Here is a 23,230-nt window from a genome sequence, read left to right as displayed (position 1 = left end):
GCTGTCACAGCTGGAGTTTGACTAACAACACATGGGAAATATGACTGTGACAATATTTAATATGTAATAACATGTGGAGCACGCATGAGAGTGGTTTCTACGTGGAACGCCGCGATGAAATTAACCACACTCGCAACGCGGATCATAGATCTTATATGGACTGGAGTAAGCATGTTTCAAGTTTTCATGGACATATTGCAAATAGTGTTGTCTTAGTCTGCGTCTAGTTTTGTGAAATGTAACCACACTTCATAATGTGGCGTTTAGCCATTGCCCTGTGTTGTGTGTGAACAAGTTGCAGGGGTGACGTCACATGGTCTCTCTCTCTTTCACTAACGTACTTTACTCTCGCGCCCTGATGCGTTCTCAGGTACCGAAATTTGGCACCGATTGATTTAATGTGAATCGGTACTTGGTAGTACAGATGTAATTTGGTCTGTGCCCTTAAAAGTACTGAGTTCGGTACCCAACCCTACTTGGTAACCAGACAGTTGACGGCAACTATTGACTTCCAAACCATTCCAAACCCGTAAGACCTTCGTTCAGCTTCGGAACACAAATTAAGATATTTTTGATGAAATCCAAGGTTTTTTTTTTTTTTTATCCTCCATAGAAAGCAATGTAATTATCATCATTCAAGGTTCAGAAAAGTAGTAAAGACATGGTTAAAATAGTCAACGTATTTGACCATTTAAATGCAATAAGTCAGAAAAGAAAACTCAATTTGGTACTCCTACACTGTCTGACAGGTGGCTCTCTGTGCATGTGCACATATGTATAATATCTATATATTTTTTTTTCATAAATTTACATTCACAATTGAACACACATCAGTTTTTTTGTATTGTCATTATGAGGTATGGAGAAGGATGTGAAAAATAATTATTTAAATAATTTGAGGCTGCAACATAACAAAATGAACTTGCAAGTGCTGTTGTGTTTTTAAACAACCAGTTAAACTATCTGTGTTTGTGCAGATGGTTACTTTTATCAACTACTATCGAATAACACTGCAAATTTTAGTCTGGATGGTGCATTGCAATGATGTAATTTTTAGAAACTGCAAAAAAAACCATTTGTTGTCTAGTCTTTAAAAGTGATGAATAATTACGATACAAAATTCACATTCCACTGAAGTAATATTTGTTTTTTGTTTTATTTCAGGACAGTTTGGATGCTCTGGTTTATGACCTTGATTTTCCGGCCCTGAGGAAAAACAAAAGCATCGATAACTTCTTAAATAGATGTAAGTATTTTGCCTGGAGCTTGTTCAGAATGATGTATCAAAACTGTTTGAGGCTGCTTTACTGCTGCTTTACTTTTTTTTTTTTTTTTTTTTTTTTTTTTTTTCTCCACACAGTACAGTTTTTACTACTCTAAGTAGTGAACATGGGCTTGTTACTTCAATATAATTTGTACTACAGACATGAACAGCATCACGTATTGCGCTAATACTCTCACAGAGACCTGGGAAATGACAAAATTTATCATAGACTTATCTGGGATCTAGAATGTCATAGAGACATGGGGGGGGACTTGGACTTGGACTTGGATTTGGGCCAGTAGCCAACCACCCATAACAACTTAGCAACTACAATGGTTCCTTTTTACATTTCAAGTAAACTATAGAAGGGTAAACTTCTATCTGGGAGACCGTAGCAAATATAATTTTCACATTCACAGCATGTATGTATATATGTATACGTACGTATGTATGTATGTATATGACTGGATTGCTCATAGAATTCTTCCAGCAGGCGGTGAAGACACTGGAAATGTTCAAGCGAAACAGCCAAAACCTTGACCTAAAATCACCAGATTTTTAGCGTATCAGTTGCACAGGATTCGTTTTTATTATATATGCATGTAAATGAGTTGTTACTTTGTAACGTTTATGGTCTTTTCAAGCAGGATAAGTGATATATGAAATCAGTAAAATAGGTGTGTCTACTGCACACTGACGACACAATTAAAATGAATCCAAGATGCACAACAGTATTGTTTTTTTCTTTCTAGTGAACGTTTATAAAAGCTACTTTAAATGCCCTAATTGGACTAAGACATAATCCTGACTTAGACTAAGCCATGTCTGTGAAACCGGGCCTAAATGTGTGGGAATTGCAATATGGAGGCGCAGTGGATTCTCACGTCATGAGCAAACCAGTTCTCTTTTATAGATCATTGATACCAAACCATTTTCACTCCCAAGACATCAAAAACAGAAGTATGGTCAAGCGCCTTGTGTGCACTATTAGGATGCTAAAGGTAAGCTAGGCGTTGTTAAGCCGATGAACTAGGAATGCCATAGAGTTTAATGAGAAAAATTTGGCATCAAATTTATTGTCATGAAATTGGTGTAGAATTTTGTCATTATGGCATATTTGTTGGGGTATGACTTTCAATTTGAACGGCCACAATAATTTTATTTAGACATTTAATAATCTGAGCATCTAATAATCTGACCACTAAACCTAAACATTTCTCAATGTAAAACAATATAAAACACATAACAGGTGGATACAAGTACAATCACAATAATTGTTAACATTTTATAAACGTACTGTAACAAAGCACTTATAAATCATTTGCAAACTATTTGTTTATAATTAATTCATAGTTATATACAAATAGTGAGTTCTTTGTTCATTGTCACTGTAATTAACAAGTTATTTTTGTATAATTAGTTCATATTTAAAGCGTTAGATTGTTTTTATCCTTTGTTAACAGCTTGTTAACCATACCTAAATGATGCACAGTATTTTAAACCAATAGTAAAGGAATTATTAATGGTTATTTGGAGTAAATAGTTCTCACTTTAAATGAGGTCTTATAAAATTAAGTGTTTTTAACTTTCCTTCATTAAACATTAATTGCATTAAGTGTTCCTGAAATGTTTGCAAATACATTAAGCATAAATGTGTATCAATTCAAATTATACATTTACATTTCTTTACCTTTAATTAAAAACTTTGTTTTGAACCATATATTGCATATGCACCAATGCAAATTTTTCTATATATCCTAATCATTTGTTAACATGTATTAATTACTTCAATGAGCTCATTGTTTCTGCCTTAATTATTACATGGTTTTAATTAATAGATTGTTAGCTAACTTTGTGATTTGTATATGTACATTTCTGAAATGACATAAATTACATTACATTTAAATTGTTATTTTTTACATGCATTTTCTGTAAAGCTGCTTTGAAAAGATATGTATTGTGAAAAGCGCTATACAAATAAATGTGAATTAAATTTAACACATTGAAGATACCTTCACACTTTCCCTGAACCTAAAAATAACCACTTTTCAAAAATATAAAAACATAATAGGCAGAAAACATTTTGTCAAAATATACCATTATATAAATATTTTTTAGCTCTTATATCTAAACTAATACTTCTCTCACCAGAAGTCATATAAAACAGAAATGTCATAATTAAATGATTCAACTATGTTAAAAGTGTTTTGAAAAAATAATCTCATTAATCACAAATTCAATAAAATTTGATTAAGTATATTTATTCAATATTTTAATTAACTTATGTATGATTTACGTTTTAGATGCTGTCAATATTGTATGTTTTAATGTAGGTTAAGTATGTAAAATACAAACGCACATGAGGTCACCAAGCAGATCTCGCCCTCCATTGACTGCCATAGTATTTTTATTTCCTACTGTGGTAGTCAACGGGGGGCGAGATCTGCTTCGTTACAAACATACTTCCAAATATCTTCCTTTTGTGTGCGCAGCAGAACAAAAAAATGTATACATGTTTGGAACAACTTTGAGGGGGAGTAAGTGATAGAAATTTCATTTTTGGGTGAAATATCCCTTTAAGATTCACTCTATTCCTCAAATAAAGACATCATATGGCTTCATAAGAATGCACCATGGGTTGATTGTAATAATTTTATAATATTTTTTTACTTATAATACTATATAATTATATTACTGTTACTAACTGTACTTTTATCTTTATCAAGGCAGCGGTTATCTGTTGCGCTCATAGTGAAAGCGATCACCAATGGAATCATTCTGTTTTAGGTGGGAATTAGTGTAAATGTAGATATTAAATAAGAGTTGGGTCTTACGTGAATGAAAACAGAACAAATCAGAAATGGTCAGATATGGTTATCTGTGCATTAAGCCTTGCAGTGTAAATGCATCCAAAAATAGACTTACCTGTTAAAATGAAAAACTGTTAGATGTTATTCTTTTGGCAATGCTTTGTAACCAGAACTGAGCAATATATTGAATATTAACATATTCAACAATCATATTCTCATGATTTAGCTTGTGACATACTTCGCAACATTGTGAATATCACAATTATTTTAATGCCAAGATATTTCTTAAAGAGCATGCATAATTTCATTTTTCCTACTTGTTTTTCCAGAGATCTCACACACTAAAAAAAAAAGAATTGTTGGATTTACTTAAAAAAGAAGCATCAAGTGGTTCCACGCAACTATATTGAGTAATTTGTACAAATAACAATTTAGTTGTATGAACAAAAGAAATTCAAGTAAAGCTGACAAAATTTCTTTTGAATAAATACAAATCATTTGAATGTCACTGTTACATAATATTAATAGGTGCAGTTTACTTAATAATGTTATGTTTATTACGTAAGGTGAACCCATTATTGACTTGACTTACCTTATTAAATTAACTCTTTTCTCTACAAAATGCACTCAAAAAATAACTCATTGAACAAAATCAATTGAATTGAGAGCAGGGATTACATCCTAAACGTGTATATGAGTGCTCACAGCCTAAACACAGGTGACACTCTTCTGCATAATGGTAAACACAAAATTCAAAAACATTACAGAAACTGTAATGTTCACATAACTGAACATTAAACACTAGCATAAACTAACAACATCTTTCCCTTTACTGAAAAACATTTAAAATAACACTTTAATCCCTAAATTTACTCTCCTAATGCAGTCCCTTGCAAAGCATGCTGGGAACTACGGATCCGCTGCCCAGTTAGTTATGTTAACATTAATTTGTGCATTTCACTCAGCAATATTAAGTTGACTGAACAAACACTTACTAAGTAAATCTGACAATACTCATTTTTAGTAGAAACAATGCAGTTAAATTACATTCATGTAGTTACATGAGTTTTTTAAGTAATGTGAACAAGGGTGGTTTGAGTGAAACTAACAAAAGTGAAAGTTAATTTTTTTTGAGTGCATGCAAGTGTGTAATTGTCCTATTTGTTTCAGCGTTTTCAGACTTTAATGAATTGCGATGCATCTGAGAATGAATATGATTCAAATCATATTGTTTCTCTGCTGTATTTTAAATCTGTTTGATGCCCCTCCGCCCCATCCATGCATACTTGTGCCAAATGTGACTCGTACAAGTAAGAAAAGAATCCCTCTTGCTTGGCCATGTCCAAATCTGGCTAAATGTTATCTGTCCCCTAGGGAAGCAGAGTTGTTATGTTAGATAAAGCCTTTTGTTAATCGATTCTTAACAATATGCAGAAGCTTGTCTAAAGACACAGCCAGAAGTGCATATAATTAATAAATTTAACTGTCCCAGGACTTTATGTAGACCCGGAGCCCTGCGTTGACGCAATGTTTTATTAATCATTCGCTTTAGTTGAAACATGAGAATTATTAAATGTAGTTTCAAGTGTCACTGTAACAGTAGTCAAATAGCACAAATTAAGCACTTATATGATAAATAATTTGCCAAGATTAAATTTTATATTATTATTATTATTATTATTATTATTATTATTATTATTATTATTACCAGTAATGTATTAAGTTATTTTATCTTCATTTAAAAGTACAAATGTCACAGCAGCCTTACCCAATGTTGCAAACTGTCCCTTTGCGCCACCTGGTGGTGACTTCGCGAACAAGCGTCACATGTCACTGGGTTGTATTTAACGCTGCGTGCTTACGGTGGTGTTACACGCGGTGGTAATAGGCATTCGGGTTGACTACCTACTGTATTTGATTTTTCAGTGGTTTTGACTAAAATCATTTAAAAATGTCTTTAATTACTCATTGTTCCAGTTGGTCTGATGCTCTCAACCATGCTAGCATGACTCACCATGCCTTTTTTGTGCTTGGCCCCTAAATTGCTTCTTGCAGCTATATTTACTTTTATTATTACCAAAGCAAGCACACTATGGGTGATATTGTGCATATGTGTTTTTGTTTCTAGATAAGGACACAATCAGCAAAATTCGTGAGCTTCGTATGAAAGCAGAGGACTATGAAGTGGTAAAGGTCATAGGAAGAGGGGCATTTGGAGAAGTACAACTGGTAAGTGTATTGCGTATTGTTGTCTTTTATGCTGCTATCACTGCCATTACCTTTTATGCTGCTGTAACTGTATTATACCATTACCTAGTATTACATTACATTTGCGTAGTAACTGTACTGTTTTTTTTTTTTTTTTTTTTTTTGTTTTTTTTAATATACGATTATGACAGTATATGATTTGTATGTGATTTTCATGAATTTTGGGGTACATTGAGTACATTACAATAAAGGATGTTTACATGATCAATACTGAGCAGGTGTAGTGTTTAGCTTATTATAAAAGGTGTACATTTACAGAAGTACACTGCCAGTGGCATGCTGGGTACTGCGAGCTAGCCAGGTAGCACAACAGCTGGGTGACGCTCAATCGATATTGTATATTCAAATAAGTCAGGTGTTGAAAGCTGACAAGAACTTGATGCCCAGCCGGTAGGACGTGAATTTGCTGGAGGCAGTGAACAAGGTGTTGAGGCCACTTCAGGAGTTCACTGATGCCTTGTCTGGTGAACACTATGTTAGTGTCTTGTACCTCAAACCAGAACTCCATCTCTTCAATGAAACCATTCTTGCTGAGGGAGAAAATAACTCTCTGCTGGTTGTTTTTTCTTTCTTTCTTTATTTTTTTACTTTTCATTAGTGTGAATACAGTCAAAGTTATGTGTTATATATTCTATATTGTTTCCTTTGTGTGTCATAGTTCAGTGAAGTTAAAGTAAATAACAAGCCCTGTTCATGTTCCTTGTCTTTCTGTTCTGTAGGTGAGGCACAAAGCCACGAGGAAAGTGTACGCCATGAAGCTGCTCAGCAAGTTTGAGATGATCAAAAGGTCGGACTCTGCTTTCTTCTGGGAAGAGAGGGATATTATGGCCTTTGCAAACAGTAATTGGGTAGTACAGGTATGAATCAATTGATTAATTATGATTATTAATCATAATCAGCTGTGTGATTTGTCTTGAGTGTGGATGAATGTGTAGTTGCTGTCTAGTTATTATAAAAACAAATTTAAAAACTGAATACATTTTATACAGGTTATGCGCAACAAACTTCCAGATTCTGTAAAACGGGTGCATCCCTTCTGGTTCAGGTCTTTTGTATGTACTTTGTTAAATATAATGTTGTTTTACTCAAGATGCCTTCAAAGTATCTACTATAACTGAGGTCCATTGCTTATGGAGAATCAGAGAATAGTGCATATTGATGCTATTTTTCTTCTTACTAAAATGTGGACATTTAAATTGAATAAAATGGCAACAATAAAAATAACTAGCTAGGTTAGCTGATTACCTTAAAAGGCCATAGATATCGCCATCAGGTCGTACTACTGCTAACACTTTCTCCAATAAGCGGATGCGATGAGACCCGTTTTCCTGTTTGTTCATGTGACCTTTGGCATAAAGCCTATTGTTTTTATTGTCATTGATCATGTGTTGTTTTTTGCTTTTATGACATTTTGTTGTCTTCTTGAGAATGATGCTTATATATGTATATATGTAATTTTGTAATTTTTTGTATATGTGTGTGTGTGTATAATATATATATATATATATATTCTTTTTTTTTTTTTTTTTTTTTTTTTCTTTCCCCAGCTGTTTTATGCATTCCAAGACGATCGCTACCTCTATATGGTGATGGAGTATATGCCAGGTGGAGACCTGGTCAACCTAATGAGCAACTATGATGTGCCTGAGAAGTGGGCACGTTTCTACACTGCTGAGGTTGTGCTGGCACTGGACGGCATCCACTCCATGGGCTTCATTCACAGGTCTCACTCATACATTAAACCAGGGGTCTCCAACACATCGCTCACGAGCTACCAGTAGCTCGTGGCTTGATTGGAGGTAGCTCACCAAGATGTACTTTTCAGAGTGAGCTAATATAGACAGGTGTCCCACCCCTCCAACACAAATCAAGTTTGACATATTGGCCATGAGGTTATTATTTTTATTTATGAACATGCAAATGTAATTACAATATAACAGAAACACAACCAACAATAGAAAAAAATCGGGACGTCAAAGTTTCAATCAAGCAAGATTAAGCAAAGTTAGCAGGAGTCTCACGGAGGCACAGCATGCAGCGTAGGTTTCGTTCTGGGCGAAAACATGACGGAAGAAATTATTTTAAAGAATTTATGAATCAATTAATTATTTTAATGTATCTCCAAGGGGGAACCCAACTGTCTTTAGAAAAGTTTCGATGGCATTTATTTTTCATCTTCCCTCTGCGTAATGCCTAAAAAATCAGACTGAATTTTTGTTAATTTTAAAAGATGGAAAATAAGCTAATGTGCATTCTAAAAATCTTCAGGTAATAAGTTAGCTTTGTTTATGAAGCAGATAAAATGACAGTTTATCATTTTGATTAAACCTTTTCATTAAAATGATTTAAAGGTTGAAATGTGAGGTTTATCTTTTTATAAAACTTTTTTTGTCAAAACTTTATTTGAACTTGTAGTACATGTTAGTAGATAACCTTATGCTGACACTCCTTTAAAATCTGGCCATCATTTTTAATGTTATGATTTTAATATTTATGCAAACAAAAAGTGCATATTGATGCTAATTTTATTTTTTGGTTTTCGACATAAAACTTGGTAAATTGATTTCACTCTATAGTATCAGTACTTTTTGTACATTTACAGCACATTTTAACAATACCTTGATATCCGTGATGATTTTGGTCACTATATAGTTAAATTTTCATTTAGTTTCATATCTAGTTATGATGCACTATGAAATCAACTGTAGTTATTAGGGGTGCACGATATATCGAAAATATCAAAATATCGCAAATGTACATATCGCAACAGCATGCGATATATGGCAATATATATAATAGGCTACTACAAAACGATGTGAAAAGTCAAAGTTTTAGGTCAACGCATATAACAGTGAGTAGACTGGGCACGCGACTGTTACTTACGTGACTTGCTTGACATTAAAAGAGTTATTAACTGCAGTAAGTTGCGGAAAACAACTGCTTGTGGTCTCGCGCCGTCTGCTGTCTGACACACACAACCGAAGCGTGTGCACAAGCCGCCTCTCTGACAGCGCGCGATCCCTTCAGTTCTCTTTTGCGCCTTATTGCACTTGAACGGTCAAATATACACACTGTTATGTCAAAATGTCTGTCTTGGTGAGTATTCATGTAAACACAGTTGGTTATGAACTTATGACTTAAGTTAATGTTATCAGTTGGGAAAGAAATCGGATGCGTTTCAGTAGCATCCGTGGCCGTACATTAGGTCTTAAAGGGACAGCAGCTAATACAGTAAACCTGCTGCTGTCTGCAAAACAAAAGATAACGAGAAATTCACTCACTGCTCTTGACTAAATAACTTCTGTAGCTTTATTATGAATCAATGTATATTTAATTAATGTGAAGACTATGCAGTGTTTTAGATTTACATTTGATCATTCAGTTTCTGTATCGTTTCTTACTTGAATGCTATTTCAAGTAAGAATTTGTCCTATTGTATTTGTCCTATTGTTTGTAGTTCTTATTTTTTAATAACAAAGATAAAATAACAAAAATAACTAATTTACCCCTAGTTTTTAGGTGTTTTTGTTTACCTGGATGTTTTTGATTTTAAGATTTAGGTTGATATAACTATATATTATTGAGCAAAGAGTTTTAAATATTGGCATACTTTTTTTTTTTTTTTTTTTTTTAACGTTGGTGTTAAAATTACATTGTCAGATTTGTGATCACTTTCAGAAGTTGCAGTGATTATTTCTTTTCCCAGAAAGAATGTGAAACATATACTATATTGATTACTACATTTTTAAAATATTTTTAAATATAATTTAAATTGATTTTACACACTTAAAGCACTATCGTATCGCATATCGCATTTTTTTTTCAATATCGCACAGCCCTAGTAGTTATGCGTTTTTACAGTATAATATGCAAAGTATTATTTTCCATAAAGAACTATTCTCTGATTCTGTTCTTTTCTCTGAAATTAAAGGGTGACATATATAAGTCTACAAAAATTCTTTCAGGTGTAAAACAGTTTGGATAGTATTGTATAACATGAGTAGCTCTCTTCACTTTCATTTTTAAAAAGTAGCTCTCAAATGAAAAAAAGTTTGGAGACCCCTGCATTAAACAGTTCTTTAATTATTTTTTTCAGGTGTGCTTCCTTGCTTGGAATTTTGAAAATAACCAATGTGTGTGTGTGTGTGTTTTCGCTTAACATTTATCTTAGGGACGTAAAGCCTGACAACATGTTGCTAGACAAGACAGGCCATTTGAAGCTGGCAGACTTTGGAACCTGCATGAAAATGAACAAGGTACCATTTTCATAAAAGTCAATGTGACTATTATGACTAGTTGATATTGAGACCTGTATGTGTATATGTGTGTGTGTGTGTGTGTGTATATATATATATATATATATATATATATATATATATATATATATACATACATATATATATATACATACAGCACTTTTAGAGTTTCATCCCTCTGGCTAATGTGAGCATTAGACAAATGACAAGGGCTATGAAAAAGATAAAAAAGCTGGGGTGATGGTCTCACAATCTGCTGTTCACAGGAGACTTCAACAGCAGAATTACAGAGGATACACAGCAAGATCAAACATCTGATCAGCACCAAAAATAGGAAAGCCAATTTGAATTTGCAAAAAAACACAGAGATGAGCCAGTAGAGTTTTAGAACAGAGTTTTATGGACAAATGAGACAAAGATTAACCAGTATCAAAGTGGGAAAGCAAAAAGTGTGGGGGGGGGGAATAAACTACAAATGATCCAAGGCATACAACCTCATCTGGAAAGCATGGTGGAGGTAGTATCATGTCATGGGCATGCATGTCTGCCTCTGGAACAGGCTCGCTCATCTTTATTGATGACTTATTCAATGATGGCAGCAGAAGAATGAATTCAGAAGTGTACAAAATAATCTTGCCTACCAGTGTACAAGAAAATGCCACCAGACTCACTGGAAAGTGCTTCACATGGCAACAGGACAATGACCCAAAACTCTAGTTCTGCCAACTCAGTCAAGATTATCAAATTTTGAGTCTTAGATTGGCTAAGTCAGTCTCCAGGTTTAAATCCTGCATTTCACCAACAGAAGAGGGAGACTAAAGGCAGAAACTCCCCAAAACAAGCAACCGCTGAAAATGGCTGCATTAAAGGCCTGGAAAAGCATTTCAAAGTGTGAATATATATATATATATATATATATATATATATATATATATATATATATATATATAATATATACAGGTGCTGGTCATATAATTAGAATATCATCAAAAAGTGTATTTCACTAATTCCATTCAAAAAGTGAAACTTGTATATTATATTCATTCACTACACACAGACTGATATATTTCAAATGTTTATTTCTTTTAATTTTGATGATTATAACTGACAACTAAGGAAAATCCCAAATTCAGTATCTCAGAAAATTAGAATATTGTGAAAAGGTTCAATATTGAAGACACCTGGTGCCACACTCTAATCAGCTAATTAACTCAAAACACCTGCAAATGCCTTTAAATGGTCTCTCAGTCTAGTTCTGTAGGCTACACAATCATGGGGAAGACTGCTGACTTGACAGTTGTCCAAAAGACGACCATTGACACCTTGCACAAGGAGGGCAAGACACAAAAGGTCATTGCAAAAGAGGCTGGGTGTTCACAGAGCTGTGTGTCCAAGCACATTAATAGAGAGGCGAAGGGAAGGAAAAGATGTGGTAGAAAAAAGTGTACAAGCAATAGGGATAACCGCACCCTGGAGAGGATTGTGAAACAAAACCCATTCAAAAATGTGGGGGAGATTCACAAAGAGTGGACTGCAGCTGGAGTCAGTGCTTCAAGAACCACTACGCACAGATGTATGCAAGACATGGGTTTCAGCTGTCGCATTCCTTGTGTCAAGCCACTCTTGAACAACGGACAGCGTCAGAAGCGTCTCGCCTGGGCTAAAGACAAAAAGGACTGGACTGCTGCTGAGTGGTCCAAAGTTATGTTCTCTGATGAAAGTAAATTTTGCATTTCCTTTGAAAATCAGGGTCCCAGAGTCTGGAGGAAGAGAGGAGAGGCACACAATCCACGTTGCTTGAGGTCCAGTGTAAAGTTTCCACAGTCAGTGATGGTTTGGGGTGCCATGTCATCTGCTGGTGTTGGTCCACTGTGTTTTCTGAGGTCCAAGGTCATCACAGCCGTATACCAGGAAGTTTTAGAGCACTTCATGCTTCCTGCTGCTGACCAACTTTATGGAGATGCAGATTTCATTTTCCAACAGGACTTGGCACCTGCACACAGTGCCAAAGCTACCAGTACCTGGTTTAAGGACCATGGTATCCCTGTTCTTAATTGGCCAGCAAACTCGCCTGACCTTAACCCCATAGAAAATCTATGGGGTATTGTGAAGAGGAAGATGCGATATGCCAGACCCAACAATGCAGAAGAGCTGAAGGCCACTATCAGAGCAACCTGGGCTCTTATAACACCGGAGCAGTGCCACAGACTGATCGACTCCATGCCACGCCGCATTGCTGCAGTAATTCAGGCAAAAGGAGCCCCAACTAAGTATTGAGTGCTGTACATGCTCATACTTTTCATGTTCATACTTTTCAGTTGGCCAAGATTTCTAAAAATCTATTCTTTGTATTGGTCTTAAGTAATATTCTAATTTTCTGAGATACTGAATTTGGGATTTTCCTTTAGTTGTCAGTTATAATCATCAAAATTAAAAGAAATAAACATTTGAAATATATCAGTCTGTGTGTAATGAATGAATATAATATACAAGTTTCACTTTTTGAATGGAATTAGTGAAATAAATCAACATTTTGATGATATTCTAATTATATGACCAGCACCTGTATATAAAATATTGTATATTTTTCAATGTAATTTCACAATTTAATTGTGAATGAAATGTCTATGAATCTCTTCCCATTTATTTGGGAATATGACATCAATTATAACCCTATACTGTTCTTACTCGATGTTTAATGGAAATTAAGATATTACACAATTTTGCTTAAAGGGGAAACAAAACTATTCACATTTATAACTTTTACTAGACTACATTTGACGCACAGAAAATGTAACAATAACCGTCATTCATCATATGATGTAATAAAAAAAATTGTTTCTAGCTTCTCTACTTGGCTATTACCTAAGAATAACCTACCATCATAGTTATCAATACAACTGTAAATATACATTTAAAAAATGTACATTATGACAGCTGTCTGTCTTACAGAGCAGTGAATGTTGTTCGCAGCATTCTGCAGAATCTCTTAAACTTTTAAAGCACCACTACTAAAATAATATATATATAAAAAAAAAAACAATAATCTAAAAATTATCTAAAGCTATTCAACCTCACTAATGAACAAGTCAGTTGGTGAATGACAACTTGAACCATTCCTACAAAGTACTTCATTCACATTTAGTATTCTTTCAGTTATGCTGTAGACTCTCTTCTGTAGTAAATTCTGTTGTTTTTCTTTCTCCTAGGATGGAATGGTACGATGTGACACAGCAGTAGGAACTCCAGACTATATTTCTCCAGAGGTACTGAAGTCACAGGGAGGAGACGGCTACTATGGCCGAGAGTGTGACTGGTGGTCTGTGGGGGTCTTCCTGTACGAGATGCTTGTTGGTGAGTTTAGCATCAGTGCAACAAGATTTTGCATTTGCACAAAAGTATGCATGCATTGTGCAGCTTTTCCCCTTAGGTTATCAGGAAAATGTTTCATTTTCCCGAGTATCTGTCAAACTTGCGGTCAGCGGATAATCTTAAGAAAAACAAAAGAATTCATATTCACAAATTTAGTACTTGTGTAAACACGTCTCGTCATATCTGTAAATAGAGAAGAGTTGCTCTAGCTGCTTTGATGTGTGTCTGGTGTGGGAGTGGCATATTTTAGTTGTCACAACAAGCTAAATCTCCAACCTACCAGGAATCACCTGTTTTAAACAAATGCCAAACAGAGGAGAGTCTTCTGGCAAAAAGAGAACGCGACAGAGCTCATAATAAAACCAGAATCAACGTTGGCTTGGCTTTTCGGAGATGGCGAGATCTGAGGGGTTTGAAATGTTGTATTTTAGTGGTGAGGAAGGTATTTTATTAAACAGATAAACTGCCATATGTAGCTCTCTAACAGAGTTCATTGTAAAACATTATCTATTGTGAAGGGTCATATTCATCCACACAGTCCCGCAGAGCCAAAGCACAACCAAAACAATATTCTTCCACAGAACGCATACAGTTTTGTTTTTTAACTGCTAGAAGGTTCCATAATGTGCCTTTAACTAAAAATAAGAAAAAAATAAATAAAACATAGCCACAATATAACTAAAACAATGGAACTAAAAACAAAGGGACAGATTAATAAAACATCCTCACATTTTAAATAAAATGAATGAACAAATTAATTAAACATTTTTGTAAGAAGTCTTATTATTGTTAACATTAACAAACTAAAACTAAAAAAAAATCATTTCTGTTAGCTATAATAAAATAAGATAAAAAATTAGCCATCTGCCTTTTGAAACTAACTAAACTAAAATAAAAACACACATTAACTAAATTTAGTTTTCGTAGTTAGTTCCAGAGCATATTTGAGTTTGCACTCTGAAGAGCATTAAAGGTTTATATTTACATTGTGGTTTTGAACACCTAAACATAATGGCCAATCAGAGGTGTTTAAGTTATTCAGAATCCGCTCTATACTGCTCAGAAGAGAGTTTCTCTCAAGTTTGAGCTCAGTGACTGAACTGTGCCAGTTTTCTCATTATAATCAACAAATTGCAAACCCGATGTAAATAAGAGATTCATTGTGTAGTGTAGTCCGCTTCAGTTATTATAACTCGAGTTTTCGCAAAAGAGCAGAAGTAACAGACAGCTTAAGTGATTTTAAAAGGAGTGTTCTTTTCTTGCTTTGTATAAACAGGTAACTTGCGTAATTTAGTTAAATAACCAGCTAATAAGCCATCTGTTGGTGAATCAGAGTACACAGTGTTTGTGCAAGGACAGCTCATTAGAAAGATGTGCTCCCTTAGTATTATTTTGTGGTGCAGACTTTTTATCTCGTCACATTTCAAACTTAAAAAATTCTTTGTTTAGAGTGCTCATGTTGCAAATTACCATAAAAGTTGTCTATTAAAAGCTACACTTCTGAGCATAGATCCCTACATCCAGAGGGAATGTCCTGGCAGAAGCACAAGAGTAACAGTTCATTTTGGCTCCAGTTTAAATTCTTAGAAACTAAACTCAAAAGACGAAGACACATTCCTAAGAATGTGAGACTTCCCAACAGATGGAGAGATCACAAAGCTAGGAACAGAGGAAGCATTCAGAAGAATAAGTGTATGTGTTGTTGAATGTATCCTCAGGTGACACGCCATTCTATGCTGACTCTCTGGTGGGCACCTACAGCAAGATCATGAATCACAAGAATGCCCTGACCTTCCCCGATGACAGTGACATCTCAAAAGATGCAAAAAGCCTCATCTGTGCATTCCTCACGGACAGGTTTCCATACAAAAAATACTTTTAAACTGCAAATAATATACAGTACATGTTTTCAGCACTGATCATTTACATATCAGGGATTGAACAAAAGCATGTTAACTCAAAATACATTGTGCTTATGTTGTCATCTCTCACTAGGGAGGTGCGGTTAGGACGCAATGGAGTCGATGAAATCAAGCGACATAATTTTTTCAAGAATGACCAGTGGGCATGGGAGAACATCAGAGAGAGTGAGTTGAGTTTCTGAACCTCACATCTGCCAGCTTAGTTATCTTTTCATTTGTTTTAAATTAAAGGGTTAGTTCACCCAAGAATGAAAATTCTGTCATTAATTACTCGCCCTCATGTCATTCCACACCCGTAAGACCTTCGTTCATCTTCGGAACACAAATTAAGATATTTTTGATAAAATCCGATAGCTCAGTGAGGCCTGCATTGCCAGCAAGACAATTAACACTTTCAATGCCCAGAAAGCTACTAAAGATGCATTTAAAGGTGCAATATGTAAGAATTTTGCAGTAAAATATCCAAAAACCACTAGGCCAGTGTTATATATTTTGTTCACTTGAGTACTTACAACATCCCAAATGTTTGCAACTATTTGTAAATCGTGAGAAAATTGCAATTTTAACCAAGGCTCCGGGATGTGTGAGGAGTCGCCTGTCAATTGCGTCATACCCGCGTTACCCTCGGTTTCCGGTTTTATTTTGTAGAAACCACGGAAACACCAAAGACGCTTTAATATTTACGTTTTAATAGGCAAGGGAACAACGGTTTTGATATATTTATAGACAGAAAACTAATTATTGTTATATAGCTCAACACGTTTAGTCTTATTGTTTAAATCTAATTTTCTTGATTTTTTGCGAGTACCATGCTTTACCATGCCTCAGAGAAAAACACTATTTTGTGAAATAGCTAACATAGCATAATCAGATGCAGCTTTATTTTTAGTAACAGTAATACAGCATTTTCCCCATCATACAATACGTTTTAAAATGAATTTCATGTCATTTATCAACATAAGCCATCCAGCATTTAATATGATATTCTAAAATCGATCTAGCTTACTGCAGTGTGCAACAAGTGTCTCACAGCAGCCGCCGAGCGAACGCACAGAGTAACGTTATAACATTTTCAACACACTCAAATGTAGCTAATATGATAAACAGAGCTGTGTTACCTCATACTCATGACCAGAAAAGCAGAAGCGGCGTCGGCGACTGTGGCATAATAAAAGTTCTGCTGCTCGCGGCGTGTGTTGCGCAATCACTCCAGCGGCCTCGTTCAGCTCCCACAACACTCGGCCCTACTCTGCTTCATACTACAGTAACGTTAATAGTCACATCCATGAACATGATTTCCTCCCGAATCCTATCCCAATTCTTTTCCACCGGCTGTTGAGGTGAAGACCACATGTCCCAAGATTCCACGCTCGTTTTGAATAGGCCTCTGGCGACCTCTAGCGAACAGAAAATATTATATATTGCAAAAAGTTCATGTGACTACAGTGGTTCAACCTTAATGTTATGAAGCGACGAGAATACTTTTTGTGTGCCAAAAAAACAAAATAACGACTTTATTCAACAATATCTAGTGATGGGGGATTTCAAAACACTGCTTCATGAAGCTTCGAAGCTTTACGAATCTTTTGATTCGAATCAGTGGTTTGGAGTGTGTATCAAACTTCCAAAGTCACGCCCCCCAGTGGTGAACCATTGAAATTTCTTAACATTTATCACGTAACGAAGCCTCGTTTACTGAAATCACGTGACTTTGGCAGTTTGATACACGCTCCGAACCACTGATTCGAAACAAAAATTTTCGTAAAGTTTTTTTTTGCCACACAAAAAGTATTCTCGTCGCTTCATAACATCAAGGTTGAACCACTGTAGTCACATGAGCTGTTTTAAATATGTCTTTAGTAGCTTTCTGGGCATTGAAAGTATCAATTATCTTGCTGGCAATGCAAGCCTCACTGAGCCATCGGATTTTATCAAAAATATCTTAATTTGTGTTCCGAAGATGAACGAAGGTCTTACGGGTGTGGAACGACATGAGGGTGAGTAATTAATAACAGAATTTTCGTTTTTGGGTTAACTAACCCTTTAAAGAGCCCATGAAAGCAAAATTTAAACTTTTATGACCTTTTTGATTCATGTCTATTATCTTTGAAACCATCTATATACGACGGTATTAAAGTCACTGGGTTCCAAAACAATAATTCTATGGAGCAGGTTAAAACAACATGAGGGTGGAAAAATGCTGACAGTTTCTTTGGGTGACTTCACTCTTGAAGAATTTCTCTGAATGATTCAGTGAAAGTGTCCTGCTACAAATGCACTCTGGTGCACAATACAACAAAATAACAAAATTAACCTTCTAGACCAGGGGTGTCAAACTCAGTTCTTTGAGGCCTACTGTCCAGCAGAGTTTAGCTCTAACCCTAATTAAACAAACCTGAACCAGCTAATCAAGATCTTCAGGATTACTAGAAACTTCTAGGCAGGTGTTTTGGAACTGGTTGAATCTACACTCTGCAGGACGGTGGCCCTCCAGGAGCAGAGTTGAACACGCGATCTAGACACCAAAAATCATTTAAGTTTGGGGGTGGGCTCCATTGACTTGGATCTTAATGCAACCACCCAAAGCAACCTAGCACAACACAGCAATGCACTAAACCCCCCTGGGAACCTTTTAGCAACTGGATAAAAATGGCATGACAAACGCTCACATTTCCTTTAGAAAATATAAACACACGTGCTGTAGAATCAATTGCGTGTTGTCTGGTGTGCCACTTGAGATTAAGATTCTGCAGTGTCTATTTACACAAAGTGCAAATAGCCCGCCTTGTTGAAAGGAGGATATTTACACTATCTCTGCCCACAATTGTGTAACTGAGCCAGACAAAATTACAAAAGAAATCCTGCTGATATCAGGATCAGCGGTGTGGAGAGTAAGGCAGGTGGCATTAGCTTTTGACGCGACCGACACATGTTTGAATCCGCCTTTTTCCAAACTTATTCTTCTCCCTTTTTCCCGTCGTATATAAGCTCAGAGAAATGTTTATTTTAAATAAAAAAAGTGGAAATAAAATGCCTAATGGTTGTTTAATAATGGCAATAAAGTTAATAAATATAATAACACACTGAATATGTTATTTCATACTGTTTTATAATATTCTAGAATGCACTTAGTGTAAACAGCATTTAATGCTATTTACAAAAACAATGGCCTAAAATTAACTTGTTGCTTGTAATGTCATGCCTTTCATATTATGAATAAGGCTTTTTTGGGGGGTTGGAGTGTCTCAAATATTCTGCATGCATTGAGTGATTTACATCAAACATGAGCTGTAGGTTTGGTAATGATGGCTGGTCTCATGGATGTGACTATTTTGAGTAAGTCACAGTCATAGTGCCACCAACTGGCAGCAGGAAGTGTTACAAATAGAACATGTTTTGAAATAATCCTTTTATATTTACCCAAATCACTTCAATCTTCAATAAACAATTTATTAAGGATTATTAAGAATTAAGGAAAGTTTTTTTCATGTTGACGTGAAAATGAAAATGCTTGGATCTAAAGGAAAAAATATTCCTCTTTATATGTAGTTTGATTCAGTGTGTCATGAGTCTTCGTGGAGCTTTAGACTTTTATTCACCAGTTTTCAGCACTGTTTTATTTTTTTGCCCAACCACTAGCTATTGTGAAATATTTTTTTGAGTTACTCATATTTTCTAAATCCTTATTAAAAATGTAATTTTGCTGTAATTTTTGGGCATGTTGTCCATCTAATGCTGAGTATAGACACAAATATACCAAGAACAACTGAACCTGCCTTTCATCAGACTTGACTATTTACACGTGTAGCATTCTTTGTTTGTTCTTATTAAAATGTAATTCTTTCTTGTTGCATGTAGCGGCTGCTCCAGTGGTGCCGGAGCTAAGCAGTGACGTAGACACAAGCAACTTTGATGACATTGAGGAAGATCGAGGGGAGGAGGAGACATTCCCCATTCCTAAAGCATTTGTAGGCAACCAGCTTCCATTTGTGGGTTTCACCTATTACAGCAATAACCAGTGAGTACTAAGATGCAGAACAGGCAGTAAGTGCTTGGATCCCCAGGTGCTTGTGTTAGATTGGTAAAAGTAAGAAAAAATATATGACTTATTGACTCTTTGTCAGGTTCCCTCGGGAATCAACTATAAAGACAAGTGACAAACACTGCTCAACAAAGGAAGATAAGAGTCAAGTAAGAACCTCTAAACAGAGACTTTAAATTAAAGTGAGTCTATCTCTTAAACTGTGAGGATGACTGATTGTGTTTCTCTGATCTTTCAGTTGGAGAATCTTCAGAAGAGAATTTATCAGTTAGAAGAACAACTTCACAGTGAGATGCAGCTGAGAGATGAGATGGAGCAGAAGTGCAGGTGTTTATCTGTCTGTTTACCCATCCACCCAAGTACCTTATCCAACCATTCACCTGTCCATCCAAATCAATCAAACACCTCATCCACCTGCCAACCATTCAAAAATAACCAAACACCTCATCCATTCAGATCCAAACCAAACTTCTTATTCTTCCATCCACAACCAAACATCTCATCCATCTATCCAAGACCAATTAAACACCTCATCCATCCATACAGAACCAAACACCCTATTCAAACCAATCAGACACCTTATTCTTCCATATAGAACCAAACACTTTATCCAAACCAAACACCTCATCAGCCATCCAGAACCAGACACCCTATCCAAAACAAATAAAACACCTTATCCATTCATCCATCTAGAACCAAACACCCTGTCCAAACAAATCAAACACTTCATCCATCCATCCATCCATCCACCCACCCACCTAGAACCAATCAAACACCTCATCCATGCATCCAGAACCAAACACCCTATCCAAACAAATCAAACACTTCATTCATCCATCCATCCATCCATCCATCCATCCATCCATCCACCAGAACCAATCAAATACCTCATTCATCCATCTTGAACCAAACACCCTGTCCAAACAAATCAAACACTTCATCCATCCATCCATCCACCCACCCACCTAGAACCAATCAAACACCTCATCCATGCATCCAGAACCAAACACCCATTCCAAACAAATCAAACGCCTCATCCATCAATCATACATCAAACCAAACCAAACACCCAATCCAAAAAAATCAAATGCCTCATCCATCAATCATACATCAAACCAAACCAAACATTTCATCCATCCAGCCACAATACAACAATCTAACCACCCTAAATCACCATCATCCATCTCAAATCAAACTCTTCACTCAGCCATCCATGTGAAGATGCATCCATCTCCAACAATCCATCTACCTTTCCCCCATTTAATCTCCTCATCCCTATATCCAAACCTAAAGTAAAATTTTCTCAAAATCAGGCCTGTGAAATCTTTTCTTTGATTCGTTTCCCCCTCAGGGCATCCAATACAAAGCTAGACAAGATAATGAAAGAGTTAGATGAGGAGGTGAGTGAAATGATTTAATCTCTAAAGCATGTATCTAAATAAATACAGAGGGTGTGTATTTTGTATGCAATGGTTAAAATAGATAATTAAAGTTAAATATCTGGTAAAACTTGGGTTATTTTTAGTGTTAATTCTCGATTTTTAGTCATTCTGTTGTCTTGACATGTTTCAGTGTAACCTAAGGAAGAGTGTGGAGGCAAACATGTCTTTACTGGAGAAAGACAAGATCATGATCCAGCACCGAGCAACAGAACATCAAAGAAAGGCTGACCAGGAGGCTGAAAAACGAAGAAATCTGGAGAATGAGGGTGAGAATTCAGTGTCCAGTGTTCCAATTTTGCCTCCAATATATAATGGGGCTATTCCAGAAAGCAGGTTATGTGACTTACCTGGGTAAGAGTATACAGACAGCCTCATCCTTTGGTTCCAAAGTTTAGTTTTAATATTTTTAAAATGAAAACCAAAAGAGGCAAGATAATCAGAGTAGAGTGCAACATTAACACCGTTATTTTCCTTTTTATTACTGTGAAGCTGTTTTGAAACAATCTGTATTATATAATGTGCTATAGAAATAAATGTGAGTTGACTTGAGCATTTAGGTGAAGGTACATTAACCCTGCTTTCTGGAGTACCCCCATGGCAGAGCCTCTATCATTTGAAAAATGTCTACTTTTTCATGGCATGTACATTCATACTGCCAAATCTTAAACAGTCTTTTGAGTTGGGCACTGCAGTTCATTAAATGTTCTGAGTAGAGCTAGAACCAGCAAAGAGCAGCCAGACCTATATGTCTGATCTATGATGGTCTGGAAAATTAGCTAATGGAAAAGGACCAAGGGCCTAACATGAATATAATTCATCCAAGTGCCATGTACAGTAGGTTGTTATAGTGCACACTTCATTGCTCTGTTAACATGTTATAAGGAAAGATGAAGCATCCCCCCTCCTTGTATTAAATCTTTTTTTTTTCCTTTTCTCTAGTGTCTACTTTGAAGGAGCAACTGGAAGACTTGAGGAAAATCAGTCAAAACAATGATAAGATCGCCCAGCTACAGAACCAAGTAAGCTTATCAAGAACACTTCTCGAATTATTAGTATTTTAATAGTTAGATGAGGTGGTGATTTATATGGTGTCTATCTTGTTAATGTTAATAAAACAAAAGAAAAAGAGAGAATCACTTCACTGCTCTTCACTGAATAACTTCTTTAGCTCTAATAAGGATTAATGATAATTAATTCATACAGTGAAGGTTTTTTTTTTTTTTTGCTTTGTTTTTATTTTATTACTGACTGTTTACTTGTCTTCAGTAACCTTGGGAACTTTTTACTTCAATTGGGTTAGTATTCGTTTCAGCTAGGGCTGTGCGACTCATTGTAATTGATTTTTCGATTTTGGCTTCCAACGATTATAAAAACAAGATAGTCGAGGTAAAACGATTATTGTGCTTCTGCCACATTCAACGGTGCACTTTCGTTCCTCCCTAAGCCAAACTTAACATCTAAATCAGCTGAATAAATGAGTGTTGTAAAAGTCTACTGTTGGAAAACTGTAGGACGTGATATTAAACGGTGTTATTAAAAGCGAATTAAGCCATGAAAGTGTCACTGTTCCCCAGGCAGCTTTCTGTGCGCACACTCCGAGACTGAGCGGAACGCGCATAAGCAAAGTATACTGTAGGCTTCAGATTCACGCCTAATCAGTCAAATAACCTACACACAAAAATGTCAAAATGACGTTTTGGTAACTGTCCTCATAAACACAGTCGGTTATGTCTTAAGTGAATGTAAACAGTTGAGAAAGGAAATCCATGTGTAGTATATTACAGTATATCCTATACAGTGGATCCTTGCAGCTCTTAAAGTGACAACAGCCCAATATTATTGCAAACAACAAAA

The 23,230-nt window shown here is 35.6% G+C and overlaps 1 protein-coding gene across 3 annotated transcripts in view; it reads left to right on the top strand.

The window, feature by feature from the left end:
* rock1 (Rho-associated, coiled-coil containing protein kinase 1) overlaps positions 1 to 23,230 on the top strand; it is a 92,242-nt gene that overhangs the window by 39,125 nt on the left and 29,887 nt on the right. For all 3 annotated transcript variants that reach the window (XR_007932636.1, XM_051912728.1, XM_051912719.1), the window contains exons 2-15: positions 1,165 to 1,246; positions 6,203 to 6,303; positions 7,062 to 7,199; positions 7,890 to 8,065; positions 10,514 to 10,598; positions 13,808 to 13,952; positions 15,689 to 15,827; positions 15,966 to 16,057; positions 19,751 to 19,910; positions 20,017 to 20,083; positions 20,173 to 20,261; positions 21,286 to 21,334; positions 21,507 to 21,642; positions 22,316 to 22,395. Coding sequence is in view for 2 of the 3 variants with exons in the window: in XM_051912728.1 (XP_051768688.1) it covers positions 1,165 to 1,246; positions 6,203 to 6,303; positions 7,062 to 7,199; positions 7,890 to 8,065; positions 10,514 to 10,598; positions 13,808 to 13,952; positions 15,689 to 15,827; positions 15,966 to 16,057; positions 19,751 to 19,910; positions 20,017 to 20,083; positions 20,173 to 20,261; positions 21,286 to 21,334; positions 21,507 to 21,642; positions 22,316 to 22,395 (1,539 nt within the window). In the remaining variant the exon portion in view is untranslated. The remainder of the gene's footprint in view (positions 1 to 1,164; positions 1,247 to 6,202; positions 6,304 to 7,061; positions 7,200 to 7,889; positions 8,066 to 10,513; positions 10,599 to 13,807; positions 13,953 to 15,688; positions 15,828 to 15,965; positions 16,058 to 19,750; positions 19,911 to 20,016; positions 20,084 to 20,172; positions 20,262 to 21,285; positions 21,335 to 21,506; positions 21,643 to 22,315; positions 22,396 to 23,230) is intronic.

This window comes from Ctenopharyngodon idella, chromosome 2, assembly GCF_019924925.1.
Source record: "Ctenopharyngodon idella isolate HZGC_01 chromosome 2, HZGC01, whole genome shotgun sequence".
NCBI classification, from domain to species: Eukaryota; Metazoa; Chordata; class Actinopteri; order Cypriniformes; family Xenocyprididae; genus Ctenopharyngodon; species Ctenopharyngodon idella.
This window is presented reverse-complemented; position numbering and strand designations above follow the sequence as displayed.